This window comes from Oenanthe melanoleuca, chromosome 7, assembly GCF_029582105.1.
Source record: "Oenanthe melanoleuca isolate GR-GAL-2019-014 chromosome 7, OMel1.0, whole genome shotgun sequence".
Lineage (NCBI taxonomy): Eukaryota > Metazoa > Chordata > Aves > Passeriformes > Muscicapidae > Oenanthe > Oenanthe melanoleuca.
This window is the reverse complement of record NC_079341.1, coordinates 31,788,411-31,805,334: the sequence shown is the minus strand read 5'-3', so window position 1 is coordinate 31,805,334 and position 16,924 is coordinate 31,788,411. Positions and strand designations below refer to the sequence as shown.

Genomic DNA, 16,924 nt, shown 5'->3' with positions numbered 1-16,924 from the left:
ATTCTCTACCCACTGCATCAGAATGGGTATTCACACCCCACAAAGTAACCTTGACCAAGGTGTAAAAAATGCTGTGCCTAAGAAGCTTGCCTGAGTTTCCAAAATGCCCCGAGTGTCTGATTTGATCCACTGAAGGGTTATGAACTGAGGACAAGCTGAGGTTTTCCACTTCACTCCCAGCTGGTAATTGCACTCATCATTCTTACTGTACATAGGAGATCATGGCATACTGTGTGAGGAAATATTTTGTTATGCAGGATAGAGATGAAGAACATGGGTAGTATCAGCAAAAGCCTGGCAGGGACTTCAGCATCCCAAAATTCAAACTAATAACCATGGAGAGCTCAGATCTGTGTTACCCTTTATTGAATTCACTAAACTTGGAGGGCTCAGAGGTTTGGTTACCCATGTCTACTGCAGATTCAGTTCTCTAACAGAGTCACTGGATTTCAGTATCTCTTTTCTTCTGTCCATATCTTTTAAAGTCTTCTCTTTTGTGTTTGATGTTTCTCAAAATACACATAGATGAGCATCAGAGGATTTTTGTGCAACACATTTGGCAAACTCCAAAATGCTGAGTTAGAAAAGTATACTGCACCAATTAAAAGAAAGTCATAAAATTATAGAATGGTTTAGGTTGGAAAAGACCTTAAAGCTCATCCTGTTCCCCTCCCTGCCACAGGCAGGGACACCTTCCACTATCCCAGGTTGCTCCAAGCCCCATCCAACCTGTACTTGAACAATTCCAGAGATGGGGCAGCCACAGCTTCTCTGGGCAACCTGTGCCAGGGCCTCCCCATCCTCACAGGGAGAATTTCTTCCTAAGTAACTGCTTCCTATTAATCCCTTCAAAGTCTTTGATGAAAACCTGAGGTATGTACTTTTTCTTCAATAAACTTTGATGCTTCAAATGTACTATTCAAATTACTATTTGAAAATAATTTAAACATCTTTGGACCAGTAATTTGCAACCTATTATCAACTAATACATATGTAACAGCACATCACTTTATTATAAACATTTCCAGGTCTTGCATAAAGCAAAATATGAACTTAAACAAATATGGCTTCAGTCCTGCTGATCAAAAGCTACCCCAGTTTGTGGCACACAGCACAAGGACATCTGGTGACTTGCAAAAATCTCCGTCTGCTTTATGAACAACAAAGTAACCTTGATTAATTACAGGCTGGGGAAGTGATTGGACACAGCTATGTCCCACAAAGACAGAATTTTGATAAATATTCTACACCCAAATATTACACCCAGCTTCATTACACTTTGGGACTTGTAGCTTTTTATTTGTAACTGGGCATTTGCTCCCCTCTCAGCACTCAGCTCTCACCTCATGAGCAGGTTCTGCTTTTCAGCTCCACCTCACCCGTGTGTGATGGAGAGATCTGTGTTGTCATTTCTGCTCCTCTGAAACCTGAACGTTGTCAATGCTGCTGCCCCTGCTGGGTCAGTACCCAAAGGTCCAGCCTAGTCACCATCACACTCAGTATAGTCCTTGCCTCTGAGGAGCTGTTTCACAATGAATAATTTAGCTGACAAACTTAGTCTGCTTGAGAAATACCCATGAGCAGATTTCAATTTCTTCAGCCACAATCATTAGTCAAAATATGCTGGAATAAAGAAGGGGTGAAAGAGGTTGAGGAAAAGAAAGATGAGGAAAAAAACAAAGGGGATCATACCTGTACTTCTGGATGTAAGAGCATGACTTCAGGCTCCTAATTTCTATTCCTCATGTCCAATGAGTGAAATTAATTTGGGCAGAAGATGGAGAAGAAAGACTTTCCATACTATGAAACTAGCTTAGATCAGAATTAAAGCACTAATATAAATCTCACTTCTTTCCTTTCCAAGTACAAGATTGTCTTTTTTAATCATGTTTCATCTATGGTACAGAGGCACCAGGGTGCCTGTAAGGAGACGGGAAATATCCCCCTTATTCCCCAGCCCACATACAGGATTGTGCAGCAGAAATCCCACATTCCATGCACCCAGGGACATGATACAAATCACACTGGGCCAGCCACAAGCTGGGAGCACCTTGCACTGGGCATGTCTCCCTACCCAAAGTGCTGCTGCATTCTGCCTGAGGATGGCCACACATTTTGCTGGGACAAGTGCACCACCCCTAAGTGCTCTTCATGCAGAGAGCCCCAGCTGAGAGATTTAGGGGACTGAAAGAGGCAGAAATTATCCCTGACAGCAGATATTAGTCCAGAACTACAGCAAGAAACAGAGTAGGACCAACAGGTACTGTAGAACCTACCATGAACTGCTGCACTTCCTGAGTTAACATAATGCTTTCCAAACACATGGGATGTGTCACACTGTATCCAGGACTAACATATCTAAAGTAAAATTCCTGCTTCCTCCACAAAACACAAGCAGAACTAAAATAAGAGCCTAATTCTGGGCTCATTCCATGCCTGCCAGAGTGATTATAACCGACTGCAACCAACCTACTGCAGAATTACACTGATATACTTACACAACAATATTGCACCAAACATAAAAATGCTTAATATCTGATCTATCCTTTATCAGGTGACTTAACTGCTGCTGGTTTATGGCCTTGAGGTATATGAACCTCTTTTCTCAAGTCTAATATCTGACTTGTAATCTCAATTTCTCTAAAAAAGCAAAAGAAACAAAATGTATTTTACAGTTAACTAGTAATTACTCTCTCTTTTTTTTCCAAGTAAAATAAAGCATTTCTTTGATTAGAAATGAGCATGTAGCACTTATGATGTTGTATAAGTGACTGAGAACTGGATCCCTGACATAATAATTAGATGTCATTTCTAAGACTGAACACTGAAATAAATACAGTGTCCACCTTCTCTTTAGTCCTTCAACACAGCATAACAATTTTGATTTTTTTTTTAAAAGTCCTTACTCCCTATCTTCCCTTCAGCATGTTTGGCAGCCTGATTACTGCCACAGAAACCAGCATGTGCAGCTCTGTGCTATATTAGCAGAAATTTTTGACAAGTTCTTTATTTTTTTTTTCTAAATGTGGGAGAGGGATGTTTGTTAACAGTCCTTACACATGGGAGGTAAAGAACATGATAAAGAACACCAGACACAGTGATCAGTCAGAACTAAACACATTTGCAAGTTCATATTGTAATTGTCCCTTTTGGAGAGCTGCTGTTTGGGGTAACTAATTGCTCAGGATTTTCTAGAAGGAAGATGATCAACCTGAGTACCTCCCAGGCAGGCAGCAGCGAGCCCACTAAGGACACACAACTCTGTGTGGAGCTGCTTCAAAGACAGCAGAGATAACTAGACAGATCTGCCTTGGAGGCAGGTTATCAACAAAGGGCTGTCTCCCAGACAAGTACCTGTTCTTGTCTGCCTGGAAAGTGAGTTATGAGCCTTTGTACAGCACCTTTCAGGCAAGCAACTTATTCAGGTCTGCCTGGAAGGCAGGTCAGCATGCAGATATGTGCCTAACAGGCACAGAACTCTGCAAGTCTGCCTCTCCACACCTTCAAAGATCCCAAGACAAGTCAAGAATTTCATTTTAATGATCTCAGCAGAAAGTCATTATTTCCTGTATGAAATAATTTTCAATATAGTTGATGGATATGTCAAACTGCACTTACTTCACGCCAGACACAAGAACAAAATTCATTTTTGCAAGGTTCTGGTAGTATTCTTGATATAAAAGGAAATGTTATTTTATAAGATTTGGCTGTGGGTTACTACAAAGTATCCAAAAGAACCAGTAAGGACAGCTGGAAAAATGACAACTGACAATAGACACACCAAGAAATTTTATGTACTTTATCTATACAAACACAATTGGCTCTCTCCCTGTAAGTAACATCACTGATTGCAGTGGGGGTTTAGATAGAATTGACAAAAGCAATAAACAAAATTAAATGTCATTCATTTCAAAAGGATTAAATTTTTGAAAAATCTCCATTCAGGAGGGGCTTTAGTAAAGCCATAAGTTTAATCACTTAACCAGAGAACTTTTTAACAAAGATGCAGGGCTCACTTTGCAGGTAGCGGAGGTGTGGCACCGTGTATTTGTGAACCCAGGCAGCTCTCCATCAGGCATGCTCAATTCAGGAGCACAAGTTTCCTTCTCTCCCATATTATCTGCATTTTCACTGTTCCCATGACAGCTGAGATCACACACAAGCTGTAGTTCTGGGACAGTGTTTGAAACACCTTGGCTGTGTGTGCTGGCCCAGAGTGAAGCAGGAATCCTGGGCAGAGAGCAGTGAGCAAGTCAGAAGTGGGAAAGGACAACCTGTGACATGAGTCAGTATTTCCAGCAAGGAAAGGTTGTATATCTCAGAAGAGATCCAGCAGCAGCACTGTGAGGGAACAGCACTGGTTTGGACAGTGGGAAGTGGTCCTAAGCCTAATTCCAGCCCAAGGGGACCCCACAAGGCAGCTTGGAAACTCTGATTGTTTTAAACTAAAGAGAAACACAAAAGAAGAATTCTACAAGACTCCAAAATGTGCTGCAAGGTCAAGAGCAAATGGGGCAAATTTCAGGGAGACAGCAGGGCATGTGCAGAAAACACAAGGCAAACAGCTCTTGCTGAAACCAAAACAAAGAGTTTGTTTGGTTTAATTCAGAGCACCAATGAGCCTCTTCACACCTGTACAATCTTTAAAGACTCAGGATGAGAGACCCTGCACTTGTGCTCTGCAGGACCACCTGGTCTGCCAACTGTTATCAGGAATCTTAATGAGAATTATTTATCTTTCCCAAGTGATATCCCCATGGGCACCCCAAGAAAGGTCAAATAATCTTCATAGAGGGTTTTCTGTCTGAGCTTGATCTTCAGTGTGCAGTCTCTACTATGTGTAAAAACTTACCACATAGTAGGATCAAGATAAAGATTCTATAGGTATAAAACCACCAAAAAAATTAACTTGTATACTTGCAGTACACATGAGATTGCTTTGGTCTGCACAGATCCCTAATCTAACTAGCTTAGTTAGACTTATTTTACATGATACTGTCTACTCTGACAGAGCTAGAAATTCATTCCAAAACCATAATACTGGCATCATTCCATGTTTGTTTGGCTTAACTGAATATTCTTTTAAGCCTTCAGACTGTAAACTCTTTGTTTGCTGTAGTTCACCTATTATTTATTAAACTGTATTAGTTCAGCTCCAAAGAACCACTGAATACATCTTCACCAACAGCTGTGGATTTAGGCTTCCAAAACACTCTTTTCAATTACAGTATTTTAGAGTAAATTCTATTTTAAGTAGATAATTGCTTTAGTTTATTTTTTCCAACTTGTGAAATTATCACATTAAAACTTTCAGGTTTAATTAGTGATTGATTAAAGGATCTGTTTAGAAAATTTTCCACATCCCTGTCCAAAGGTAAAAGTATCTACTCCCCCTGCCACAAATGTAAGTTAAAGGACAGGGATGAGACAATTTTATTACAAACTGTAGGATCACATGGCCCTGAGAACTTGGCTGTCTTCTTTACAACACACATTTGAAACTGAAACAGCTTTATGTTTTTATACATGTACATATATTCCACTTTAACTTGTCTGGCAAAAATTGAGAACATGAAGTAATTTACCTTCATGCAGCCTGTAGTATTAATAAAGTATTTTCAACAACAGCTTAAGCTCATTATTTTTCTGATGATGCCATCAGCTACACTGGTGCAAGGACAGGTTAACTCAACTGGTGGCAGTGGAGTCAGCTCTGACCTGAACCTGGGTGACTGAAATTGAATCTGTCCTTGAATCTAATGAACTATGGAATCATGACCAGAGATGTCTTTGCTAACAGAAATGCTTGTGTGGAATTGAAGCACTAAGGAGAACAAAGTGAAGTATCTAAAGAATGTCAGATTTTGAGTATCTTCATAGGAGGAGACTCTAGAAGCTGAGAAGAGTGACAGAAACCATACAAACAACTTCAGTTGCAGTGATATTGCAGCAGCTGTGGTAATTATACAATCAATTATATTTTTTTCATGGGCTTTGGGACATCTTTGGATTAGTCAGCTCTAAGCACTTTGAAGATATTGTTGGAAATACATTCTTTAAAGTAAACCTGCAAAATCTTGTGCAGTATAATGCGCTTCATAAAAGGATATTGTAAAAGTAGTATGGGGTGAAAAAAGTTTTTTTTGGCAGATGTAACTATGATTGGAAGGGGAAGATGGAAAAAAACAAATTGCAGTTTTGAAGTGTCTGCAATAGTTGTTCCACACAACTGGATGATTCTACATCTCATGTTCCTGTTCATGATTACAGTAGCTGAGTGTTTTTACAACTAAAATTCAGTTGCATTTCTACAGCAGCATTCCACCTTTATTAAAAAAAAAATAAAAGAAAAAGAAAAGAAAAAAAAAAAAAAACAAGGAAACACGAGTCTGTGAAAATTCAATTCTATTTAATACTATACATTCTGTTTCTCCAGAAAAGTTGGATTTCCATCAGTGATCCAAGACTGGATCATGACACATTGTGAAACAGCCCTAGCAACCTTAGTCTCTGAAAGGGCAAAATAAAGGTAGTAAAACATTACAGAGACTGAGCATTATGTGACAGCATCTGGAAGTGAACAGAGAGTACCAGCTGTTGGTGCTTTGTCATGAGAAGAGTTTGCAGAGCACGACACCTTGCTAGGTGATGCTCCCAGTCCCTTTTCCCTGTAAAACCAAGCTGAACACACTTCTGCAGTGCATGTTTGGGGCATGGATTCATGTTTGAGGTAAAGTATAGGAGAATGGGAGAGCCCCTCCTGGTCACACAGACTCAAGCTACCACAGCTTCATCTAAGGTCTAGTTTGTCACCAACACAGGGACTTCCAAATGGATTAGCAAAGGATCTCAGCTCCCAAACCATAACAGCTGAATGTTCTAGACAACATATTCCCAAACACTAACAAAGCTCTGTCAGGATGGATTTTAAAAGGAGGGAAATAAGGCAACAGGCAAGGGAGGGCTCTGGCAGCTTTAATGAACAGAGGCTCTGCAGAAACACTGCTTCCAAAACATTTTGTTTCCAAGGGCAAGCATATTGTCCTTATATCGCTTCAGCCTGACAGAGAAGAGAACATGCCTTGTCATCTTCCTGCTGAATGCAACCACAATCAAGAATTACTTCTGAGGCAGTTAATAACAGCTTTGAGAGTATCAGCACAATGGTGTAAAACACAACTTAGACTTGGCAAGTTTAAATGGTTTTGAAATAGCAGGTGAATAATATATTTGGATTTGCCTCTGTGGGCAGTCAGAGCAGAGAAAATTACTGTAAGACAATTTTTTTGTCAAAAACTTAAAGATAAACAACTCAGCTTTTTTTTTCTGTCAAGAGTAACAGAGTGTGTATATAAATAAAATGCAGTAGGCAGGATGTTCCTGGCGTTTAACAAGGCCTCCAGCACTCCACCACACAGAAAACTCATTAACACACCGGAGAATCATGGCACAGATCAATTCAGATGAAGAAGAGAGACTGTAAGTGAAGAGATTGCAAGTGAAGAGATAAGTGTCATGCTAAATCTGGCTGGCTGGAATATCAAGAAGGGACTTGTTAGATCCCACATTAATCAACTACCAGCAGTGCAGGGCAGAGCTGCTCCTGCTCCTCCCCTGCCTGGGAACTTGCACTGCAGTAGCAGACTGAGAGCTCAAAATGTGTGCAGGATATTTATTACAACTTGGAAGGTTCACCATCCCACCTGACAGGATTTTAACACATGAAGCCTTAAGTCCACCTCTTGATTAACCTTTCCTCATTTAACATGCTCTGTGCAAGTCCTCCTTCTCCAAAACATCCTCTTGCACCTCCCATATTTTGACTACTCCTCAATCTTTTCTATTTAAAACCACTCCCTTAAAGAACCTGTATAGAGTAAAATGCTATTTGAAAGATTCTTAAATCAACAGCTATTTTATGGCAGTCACATTTATTAAAAATTGCAATAAAAATGACAACTCCATCACCCAGGTTTGTGAAGGACAGCAGTAGCTGTCACAGCCAGTCAAAGTCCAAGACAGACACATAACTGATAACATTTTGTCAAATATATTATTTTCAGCGCTGTGGACATTTCCAGCCATCAACATCCTGTATTTGTTTCTCTTTGTTAGAGCTGGACTCTCCCTTCTGTCAAATGTGACTGAAGTACAGTCTGTACCTGCTTCATCAGGTAAGCACTGCAGAAGTATCCTGGGTAATAAAACAGTTAGTTACTGTTAGTGGTTTGGAAATCTGTACAAGATCTGTGCCTACAACACAGACATATCTTCTCATATGTGTGAGCAATATGCAGAAATAAATGCAGAAATAAATGCAAAATGCAGAAATAAAAACATGTGTGTATGTGGAATGGCTTTGATGGAGAAGGCAAACAGCATAATCCTTCAAAAAACAGCATGTGGCAAGAAGCATCATGGAGTGAGGCAGAAAAATATGAGCAGTTGGGAAAAAAAATGAAAATTTTGTCCATAGGATACTACCATATTTCTGCTCTTGAATAAACAAGTGTCTCACTGAAGTCAGTGTGACCTGCAGGCACAGAATGAGGCCACAAACATTCAAGTACTTCTTTTTAAAGGCATTTTTGTCTCTAAATGTCTTTTTTTTTTGTTAACAAGTGAACAATTTTGTGTTATACTTCCTATTAAATGGAAATGCATTTGGAAGGCTTCTTGGCTGTGACCAGAGACATTCAGCATTGCTAATTTAGATTTGTTTCTTTTGTTATCCTCTAAATAACTAGCTCTTTTCATAGGTATAGTTTTTCCAATTTGCCTTCTTCTGAATTCTTCTTTTTTTTTTATTTCCTATTAAGACTGCTCTTCAAAAAATAAAGGCAAATTAAAGAAATACCAGCCACTAGACTGCAACTAATCAGTGAGATCCTTCATATTTCCAGTCTTTTGAATACTGTTGAATGCTTCCTTACAATGGATATCAGATAACTTTCTCCATGTAGCATGAAGGCAAATTTCAGGCAAAACCTTATCACTGCACATAAAATATTGCCCACTCTTCTGCTTTGCATTCATGTAGTCCCATTCTTGCTCGCTATTAGCAATTCAGCAAATTGTAAAATAACAGCAGTGCTGCACCTTCCTGGAGGAATATGCTCCCCCTAGCATTTGCATAAATATTATCCCAATCAATAACCTAGTAATTAAAGTCAGCAGCATTTTGGCCTTTTTACAAGACTCCTTATCTAACCAAAAGAAAAAAAAAAAAAAAAAAAAAAACACATTTCTTGCATTACTATTTCCAACTGCCTTGGAAACAGAACAAGAATCATTCAGCCACCCCTTTGTCCTTAACCCCCAAATTAGCTATTGCTGTAAAGTCACAGAAAATCATTCTGGTGTTCTCTGCAGACACAACATCATTTTCTTCCTGAGTATCGCTTATTTCTTTTCTCATTCTTGATTTATCAATAAGCCATAAATTCTGACTTTGAGAATACCAGTTCTGGTTTTGTCTCAGGGTTCTTTTTGTTGAAGGAGGTTGATTTTGTTTTTGTTTACCTTCAGTAATTAAAAAAATGAAAGAAAAAACAAAGAAACTGAGATGCTAAGGACAGGAAAACACAGCAAATGAGTGATTCTGACAAAGAATCAATTATCTCCATTGCTCAGCTACCAGAACATATCAAGGGTGAAATCCTGCCTCCATTAAAGTCAATGGGAGTTTTGTCATTGACTTTGTCTGGTCAGGAATTTCATTCTAGAAATATTCAAGGTGACAAAAAGGAAGAAAACTGCATGAAGGACAGAGCAGGCTTACCTGGAGATTCCAAAAAAGCAGCACAAGGACTGAAATTGAACTCCAGAACTTTCTAGATCATTTACTTTTTGAAAGGTTAAGCAGACAGAATATCCTACTGTGAGAGTAGGATTTGGTTATATTCAAAAGTTTTAGGAAAACTGCATGACTTTGAACACAGCTTTCCCCAGCATCCGGTGATGAAAGACCACATCCTGCTCTCATCCCAAAAGAATCCCTTTGGATCAATAGCATAGCACACATCCACCCATCCAGCCTTGCATGTCTTCAGCCTTTGCTATCAAACACCTCAACCTCAAGTTATTTTTATTGCAGCAATATTTTGCTATAGAAATCACAAAAATCTCCAAAACATCATCCAGTGCAAAATCAAAATATTTTCCCCCTCTTTCTCCCAAGTAATATAAAGGAAAATCACATTAAAGAATTGCTTATTAATAGGCCACGGTAAGATACTGCTGTAACTGGCTGATAGATGTATTTGTCCATTTTTTCCTACACCTTCTGCCCACACAGAAGGTGCAACCAACATAAACCAGTACTTTGCCATCCCAGCAGAGGAATATACTGCAGAGATGCAGCCCTGACTGTTGGTACCAGCTGTATTTTGAGAGGGCACGAGTCTCAGCCAAACATGTCTAAGCAGCTGTTTAACCTTAGTGTGTGCACCCATGATTAGAGAGATATGACTGCTAATCCAGCCCTGATTGGGGAAGAAGGATTCATATTTAGGTCACCACAAATAAGCTTCCAGGACCACAGAAAAAGAGTCAGTCGAGGCTGCTTAATCAGGTAGACATGATTCATTTGAGTGAACCTGTGCCATGACCTTTCATGAGTCTCTGAGCTCAGACAGGATGTCAAATCTTATGAAGAAAAGAGGTGTAATCAATTAGTGCTTATGATGACCTTTTAATAAGTAAATGATTGAGGCAGACACTCATTCTGAACAGAATGAGAAATTGGATTTGTATGTGTCTAGTGTTACCTGGGGAAGGAGATGAAATCCACCTCTATGCTTGATCTATTAGCCCACTCCAGCCAAAATAGAACCTCAAAGGAAGCTGTAGCCAGGTGGGGGTCAGCTTCTTCTGCAAGGCAACTAGTGAAGGGACAAGAGGACATAGCCTGGACATCAGGAAGAATTTCATCACATGAAGAGATGTGAAGTATTGGAAGGGGCTGCCAAGGTGGGTGGTGGAATCACCACCCCTGGAGATGTTCAAGAAACAGCTGGACATGACATTCAGTGCTATGGCTTAGCTGACAAAGTCATCACCTTGTCAAGAGGTCAAATGTTGGACCCGATGACATCTGAGGTCGTTTCCAGCCTGAATGATCCTGGGACACACATACACACGCATGTATATACACATGGCTGGAACAGACATGGAATACGGGGGGCAGAATGAGTAAAAACTGCGGAGGTTTGTACACCCCGCGAGGAGCCAAGCATCGGTTACACCGGTGGATGCTGGATCGCTGTTCCCGCGGGAGCGCTGCAGCGAGGCCCCCCCGGCAGCGGGAGGAGGAGGAGGAGGAGCGGGGGGTTTCCACGGAACCGGTGCCGAGCCCGGGGCCGCGACAGGTGCGGCGGCGGCGGCCCCCAGCCGGGAGCAGCCGCCAAGCGCGGCCGGCGGGACACGGGGCGAGCAGGGGCGATGCGGCACCTGCCGCGCATTAAAGTGATGGAGCGGCGGGGCGGCGGCGGGCGCGCTGCGGGGCGGCGGGGGCGCGGGGCAGGCGATGCGGGGCGCGGGGCAGGCGGTGCGGGGCGCGGGGCAGGCGGTGCGGAGCGCGGGGCAGGCGCTGCGGGGCTCGGGGCAGGCGGTGCGGGGCGCGGGGCAGGCGGTGCGGGGCTCGGGGCAGGCGGTGCGGGGCGCGGGGCAGGCGATGCGGGGCGCGGGGCAGGCGATGCGGGGCTCGGGGCAGGCGATGCGGGGCGCGGGGCAGGCGATGCGGGGAGCGGGGCAGGCGGTGCGGGGCTCGGGGCAGGCGGTGCGGGGCGCGGGGCAGGCGATGCGGGGCTCGGGGCAGGCGGTGCGGGGCGCGGGGCAGGCGATGCGGGGCTCGGGGCAGGCGGTGCGGGGCGCGGCGCGGCGGCGGCGGGCGAGGGGCGGCGGCGGGCGGCGGGCGGCCGCCAACGCGCGGGAGCGGGACCGCACACACAGCGTCAACACGGCCTTCGGCGCCCTCCGCAGGCTCATCCCCACCCGCCCGGCCGACCGCCGCCTCTCCAAGGTGGAGACGCTGCGCCTGGCGTCCAGCTACATCTCGCACCTGGCCAACGTGCTGCTGCTGCAGCAGCGCCGGCAGGACGAGGCGGCGGCCGCCGAGCAGCCCGGCCCGCAGCCCGCTCAGCCCGTTCAGCCCGCTCAGCCCGTCCAGCCCGCTCAGCCCTGCCCGCAGCTCTCTCAGCCCGCTCAGCCCTGCCCGCAGCTCTCTCAGCCCTCTCAGCTCTCTCAGCCCTGCTCGCCACCAGGTGCCTCCGCGCCTCGCTCCATCTGCACCTTCTGCCTCAGCGACCAGCGGCAGCGGGTAAGGCCGGCTTGGCACGCCGCTCTTTTGGAGCTCTCTCTTGGGGAGGGTGGTTATTGGTATCCCCAGCAGGTTTGGGATTGAACCAGCCAAGGGTTCAGTGCTGTCCCTGGTGCCTCCTAACCTGTGCTTTATCCATCGAACAGCACCGAGAAAAAGAGAAACCACCACCTGGTCCAGCCGTAACCAGACTCTGAACAGGCTGAGGGTCTCGCACGACTCCTGCTCTGACTGTACCACTGCTCTGGGTAACATCGCCTCACTCGTACTGCATGTTTACATTTAGATAGCACAGTTCTGAGAGTTACTTTCTAAGTCTCTGCACTTTGTTTCATATTGTGAGGGGTTTTATCAGGGTGTTTTGCAAATGAAATTCACTGCCTCTGTTGAGACGGTTGCACCTGGCGCGGCAGCTATTTTAGCGCGAGAAATGTTAAACCTCAGCAGCCAAGCCCTGATCCTGATGCCTCCCAAACCTGTGTCGCATGATGAAACTTGAACTTCCAAACACACGGTGTCCCCTGCCAGGGGACGCTGCCATGAACACGCCGTGCCCTCCGCCTCCAGCCCAGCCCGGGCTGCACGCAGCGCTGCCGCCCACTCCTCCAGCTGCACTCCGGTCCTTGGGGACAGCGGCTGATGCGACAGCTGAAGTGCTTCAGAGGTCTCAACGATGCTGAAAGATTATTTTGAGGTGTTCACAGAAAGTCGGAAAACTTCCAGTGAAAGCAGCCCCGTTGTGCACAGGCGCAGCAGCACACGGCACGGGACGCAGCCAGAGCAGGAGAGGAAAGGGGAGATGTGCAGTGTAAACGATGCTCTTCCCTCATTAACACTGCCAGTCCTGCCAGCCCTTTAAATAGCACGGGATATTCCTAAATCTGTCTGGCGAGGAGGGTTTCCCAAGGGCTTTTAGCCATCACTCAGGTCGTTCCATAGTTGTGCCCTGTACATCACTGAGGTTGTTTATCTCCCCTTAGTTTACTAACTGGTATATTTCTTTTTCAGAACTTTAAAAGGCAAATAAGGATTTTCTGTTTCCAGATTTGGACATTAATGAAGCAGCAAGCTAAAATCATGAATCCCAGTAATGCTGGATTCTAAGAAACACAGAGATAGTTTAATTTTGCAATGTTTTTATAGATATTTATAATATAATTAATTAGGCTTTAATTAATCTTAACTTCTTACTTTGGGAGGCACTCTGTACAAGAAATACTGCAAGGAAAACGTGTCTCCTTTTCCCTCCCCTGATGCCATCTGTGCAGTGCTCCTGGCCAGCCTTGCTGCTCTGGCCAAACATGAGGGCTGAAGAAGCAGCCCTGTGTTGTTCACTTTTTTTTCTGTTCAGAGTCTTCTCTTCTTGCTCTACACAAGTGCAAAGCAAATTCTGGAAGTTGTTATGAAGAACTTGGCAAGTGCAAGGTTGTGGTGTAGCCCTAAACTTCACCTTTTTAGTTTCCCTTCTCCCCTGCCCAACATAGTGGCTGCTTTTGCTGTAGCAAAATGAAGAAAAATCTGCTTATGAACACATTAAACCAAAGCATCTCATCTCTTTATAGACAATTAACGCTAATTTATTCATTTAGCTGCATCATTTTATATGATAGCCTAAAATGAAAAAACATAATGCAGTTTCAAACAATTTTAGGAAAATTTTGCATTGGGTATGCTCTGAATTTTGAAATTTGTAATTTCTTTCAGGTTCTCAAAATGCTGTGATTTTATTGCAGTTTTAAGAGTTTTTAGTACAGATCTTGGCAAATGAAGTATATTTGGATTTAATAAGATATTTTTTTACTTAGTTATTAAAGAAAATGAGAACAAAATATGAGGTCAACTTTTGTACCAAAGCATGAGCTGAAGTCTCATAACTTGAAGCTCTCGTTAATAACTTCTACAATCCTACAGGAGTTTGGTGTTCTTCCTATAAATGTGCTTTTATCTCCCTAGTTTTGTAAAGTGTTTATACAAGATGCTTTTCAATGACAAAATCAGAACTTAGCCTTCTCTCCTGTATTATGTGGCTCAGTGTAACATTAAATTCTTCTCTCTTTACTCAGGATAAACTGTTGAATTCAACTGGGCTTGAAGATTTTCTCAGGGTTTCAATTACTAAAAAATACAGGAATTTCAGTAACACCGATTGATCGTGGCAGAAATTAGACTCCAGAGCACTGTGCCTCAAATATTTTTGGTATAGACAGATAATGTCTATCCAAAGCAATTATAGCAGTGATTTCTCTGAGGAATGTTTATATATGTGTAACTCTGTGTATTTAAATGAGGAAAACTGGGGGCAAATCCTTAACTTTGCTGAAATTTATTTGTAATGCAGAACTTCTCTAATCCCAGGTGGGAAAAAAAAAAAAAAAAAAAGATTGAGCTGTTACTCTGTAATGGGTTTTCTATAAATCAAGGGAAAAAGAATTTAATTTCTGGAGACACAGATGAATTGAGGGCTCAGATTGCACATATAAAGAGCTCATTAGGTTTTTACTGTATGAGCTTGTGTGTTTTACCAATCCTATGTTTTTAATCATGGAGCATCCTTATTCATGGAATGAACACAAAATCTTGAGGGTGTCTGAGAGCAAGTGCCTTACTTGATGGTGAGGCATTGGAATGATATGAGTTTTCCAGAGGTGCCAAACAGCCTCTTGTTCTGCAGATACTGGGGTTTGACCAATTGGGCTATTTTATTTGTAAGTGCATTCTGCTCTGTATGTATGGCATGCTGATGCCAATCCCAGCTTTGTTTTCCTGTAAACACTTGGCTATTCAATTTACATGATGCATGAATAAAGCAGAAACAGTGAGATATACACCATTTGGTCTCAGATCCTATTAAATTATTGTTAAAATAATCCAAGCATAGTACTTTGTAAAAATCATTGTACTTAGCCTGCTACATCACTGTATAAAAACAGCATCAAGCAAAGTGAATAAATCATGTTGTTTGATTTTACTGGTTAAGTTTAAAGAAGTATTTAAACATAGTTTTTGGTTATTTATGAATTAATCATAATGTAAGTCAAAGTAGTTTCATATGTTAGCTTCTATTTTCACTTCTGTTCTACCAAACAGAAGTTTCCTTTCATGGAAAATCTGCTTCTTTACAAAAATCTGTTTTTGTTTGCAAAATGTGATTATATTTGCTAAAATAAACAGTATTTTTGTTACTAATTTAAAGAATAAACTGCAAACACTATGATGGAAGCTCTATAGCCATCTCAAGATACAAGTGTTTAGTGTTTCTCTTTACCTTTTTCAAATCCATCTCTCCAAGATTTCAGCAGCATACTGACGTGTATGAATGCACCATGTGTGTGCATTGGCAGGAGAGAAGGGAAGTGGGTGGAAAGCTTGGGAAAATGAAAAGTGAGCTTCTCTGCTCAGGGTCTGTGCAATATCCTAAGTGCCAAGCATAGGAGGAGATGGAGGGAGGGAAAGGATGGGGCAAAAACAGAGGGAGAAGAAAGGAAGAGGTTGATTCTTCAGTGGAAGTTCATCAGGGCAGACAAGCAAACAGCCCAGAGTGTGAGCAGTCCCTGCCATGTCTCTGTGCCTTGGCCTGTTGCACTGTGTGCCTGCTGATGCTACATTGAGAGAATATCACCAACATTTATATATAGCCTGAACTGACTGCCTAAATAACACCTTCGAAAAGAGAGAATGACATCTTGATTAATAGTAAAAGCTACTGGATAATACAAGGTGATGAGAAAGAATTTATATAAAATTAGCTAAAATAGCATACTACAAAGGCAAGAGATCTGGGAGATCTCTTATACCAGAAATCCTTTGAAGGTTGAAGAAAAATGTTTCTAATGAATCAACATGAGGATTGTGAGGGAATAAAATAAAATTATTACTGGGATAAAATACACCATAGAGTTTCATGAAAGCTTAGGGAGAAAGCCATTTCTTAATAGTGAGAAGAACTAAACTGACTGTTCTGGAATTATTTCTTCAAAAACCTTCTCAAAATTTGAATATACATTCATATCCAGGCAGCCTAGGTTCTTATTTCAAGTGAAATCTTTTAGCTGTTACAACATAATACAAAGTTTTAGAAACCTTGAAGATTCCTCCCACTTTTGACGTGTACAGCAAGGAACACAGACTTCCCCAGAAGAGGAAGGAGAAAGAGAGGCATGGATGAATAAAGAAGAGTAACCAGTAGCCCTCCACAGAGGATATTCCCCCTGATGCCAAGAAATCCGTCTCTTTGCAAGGATTTAGTAAACTATGGTGCACCAAAAAAAGTGATCCTTGTTTTGGTGACAAACAAAATGTAACAAAATACTTAAGACAAAAGTTGTTTTAGAAAGACCTTATCTATTCTCTTTCATTTACAACATTCACATCACAGAAGTGTTGTGAGGCTTTAATTAAACATTTGGAAATTGCTATGTGTTCTTCCAAAGGAGAAGCCAATACAAATAAGACAATTACACTGAAATGGGTGATGGAACAAGGAAGTGATAAAAGTAATTCTACTTGTTATGGCATCTCTCTCCAACATCTTATTGTGTTTCCTTCACATTATTAAAATAAGCCCTACTTTCCAAGCATATGTATGCAGATCATTTTTAAACACAA

At 42.2% G+C, this 16,924-nt stretch overlaps 1 protein-coding gene across 1 annotated transcript; it reads left to right on the top strand.

Annotated features, from left to right (window-relative positions):
* The first annotated feature begins 11,674 nt into the window (after positions 1-11,674).
* LOC130255842 (transcription factor 15-like) lies at positions 11,675-15,532 on the top strand. Its single transcript, XM_056496898.1, has 3 exons — positions 11,675-11,863; positions 11,915-12,319; positions 12,466-15,532. Exons 1-3 carry the CDS (start codon positions 11,675-11,677, stop codon positions 12,514-12,516), a joined length of 645 nt encoding a protein of 214 aa, XP_056352873.1. The 3' UTR covers positions 12,517-15,532.
* The last annotated feature ends 1,392 nt before the right edge of the window (positions 15,533-16,924 follow it).

Coding starts and splice junctions, on each gene's coding strand:
- LOC130255842 (XM_056496898.1), top strand. CDS start 11,675: ATGCGGGGCGCGGGGCAGGCGATGCGGGGCTCGGGGCAGGCGATGCGG. Junction 11,864..11,914: donor TGCGGGGCTCGGGGCAGGCG/GTGCGGGGCGCG, acceptor GGCGGGCGGCGG/GCGGCCGCCAACGCGCGGGA. Junction 12,320..12,465: donor TCAGCGACCAGCGGCAGCGG/GTAAGGCCGGCT, acceptor TCCATCGAACAG/CACCGAGAAAAAGAGAAACC.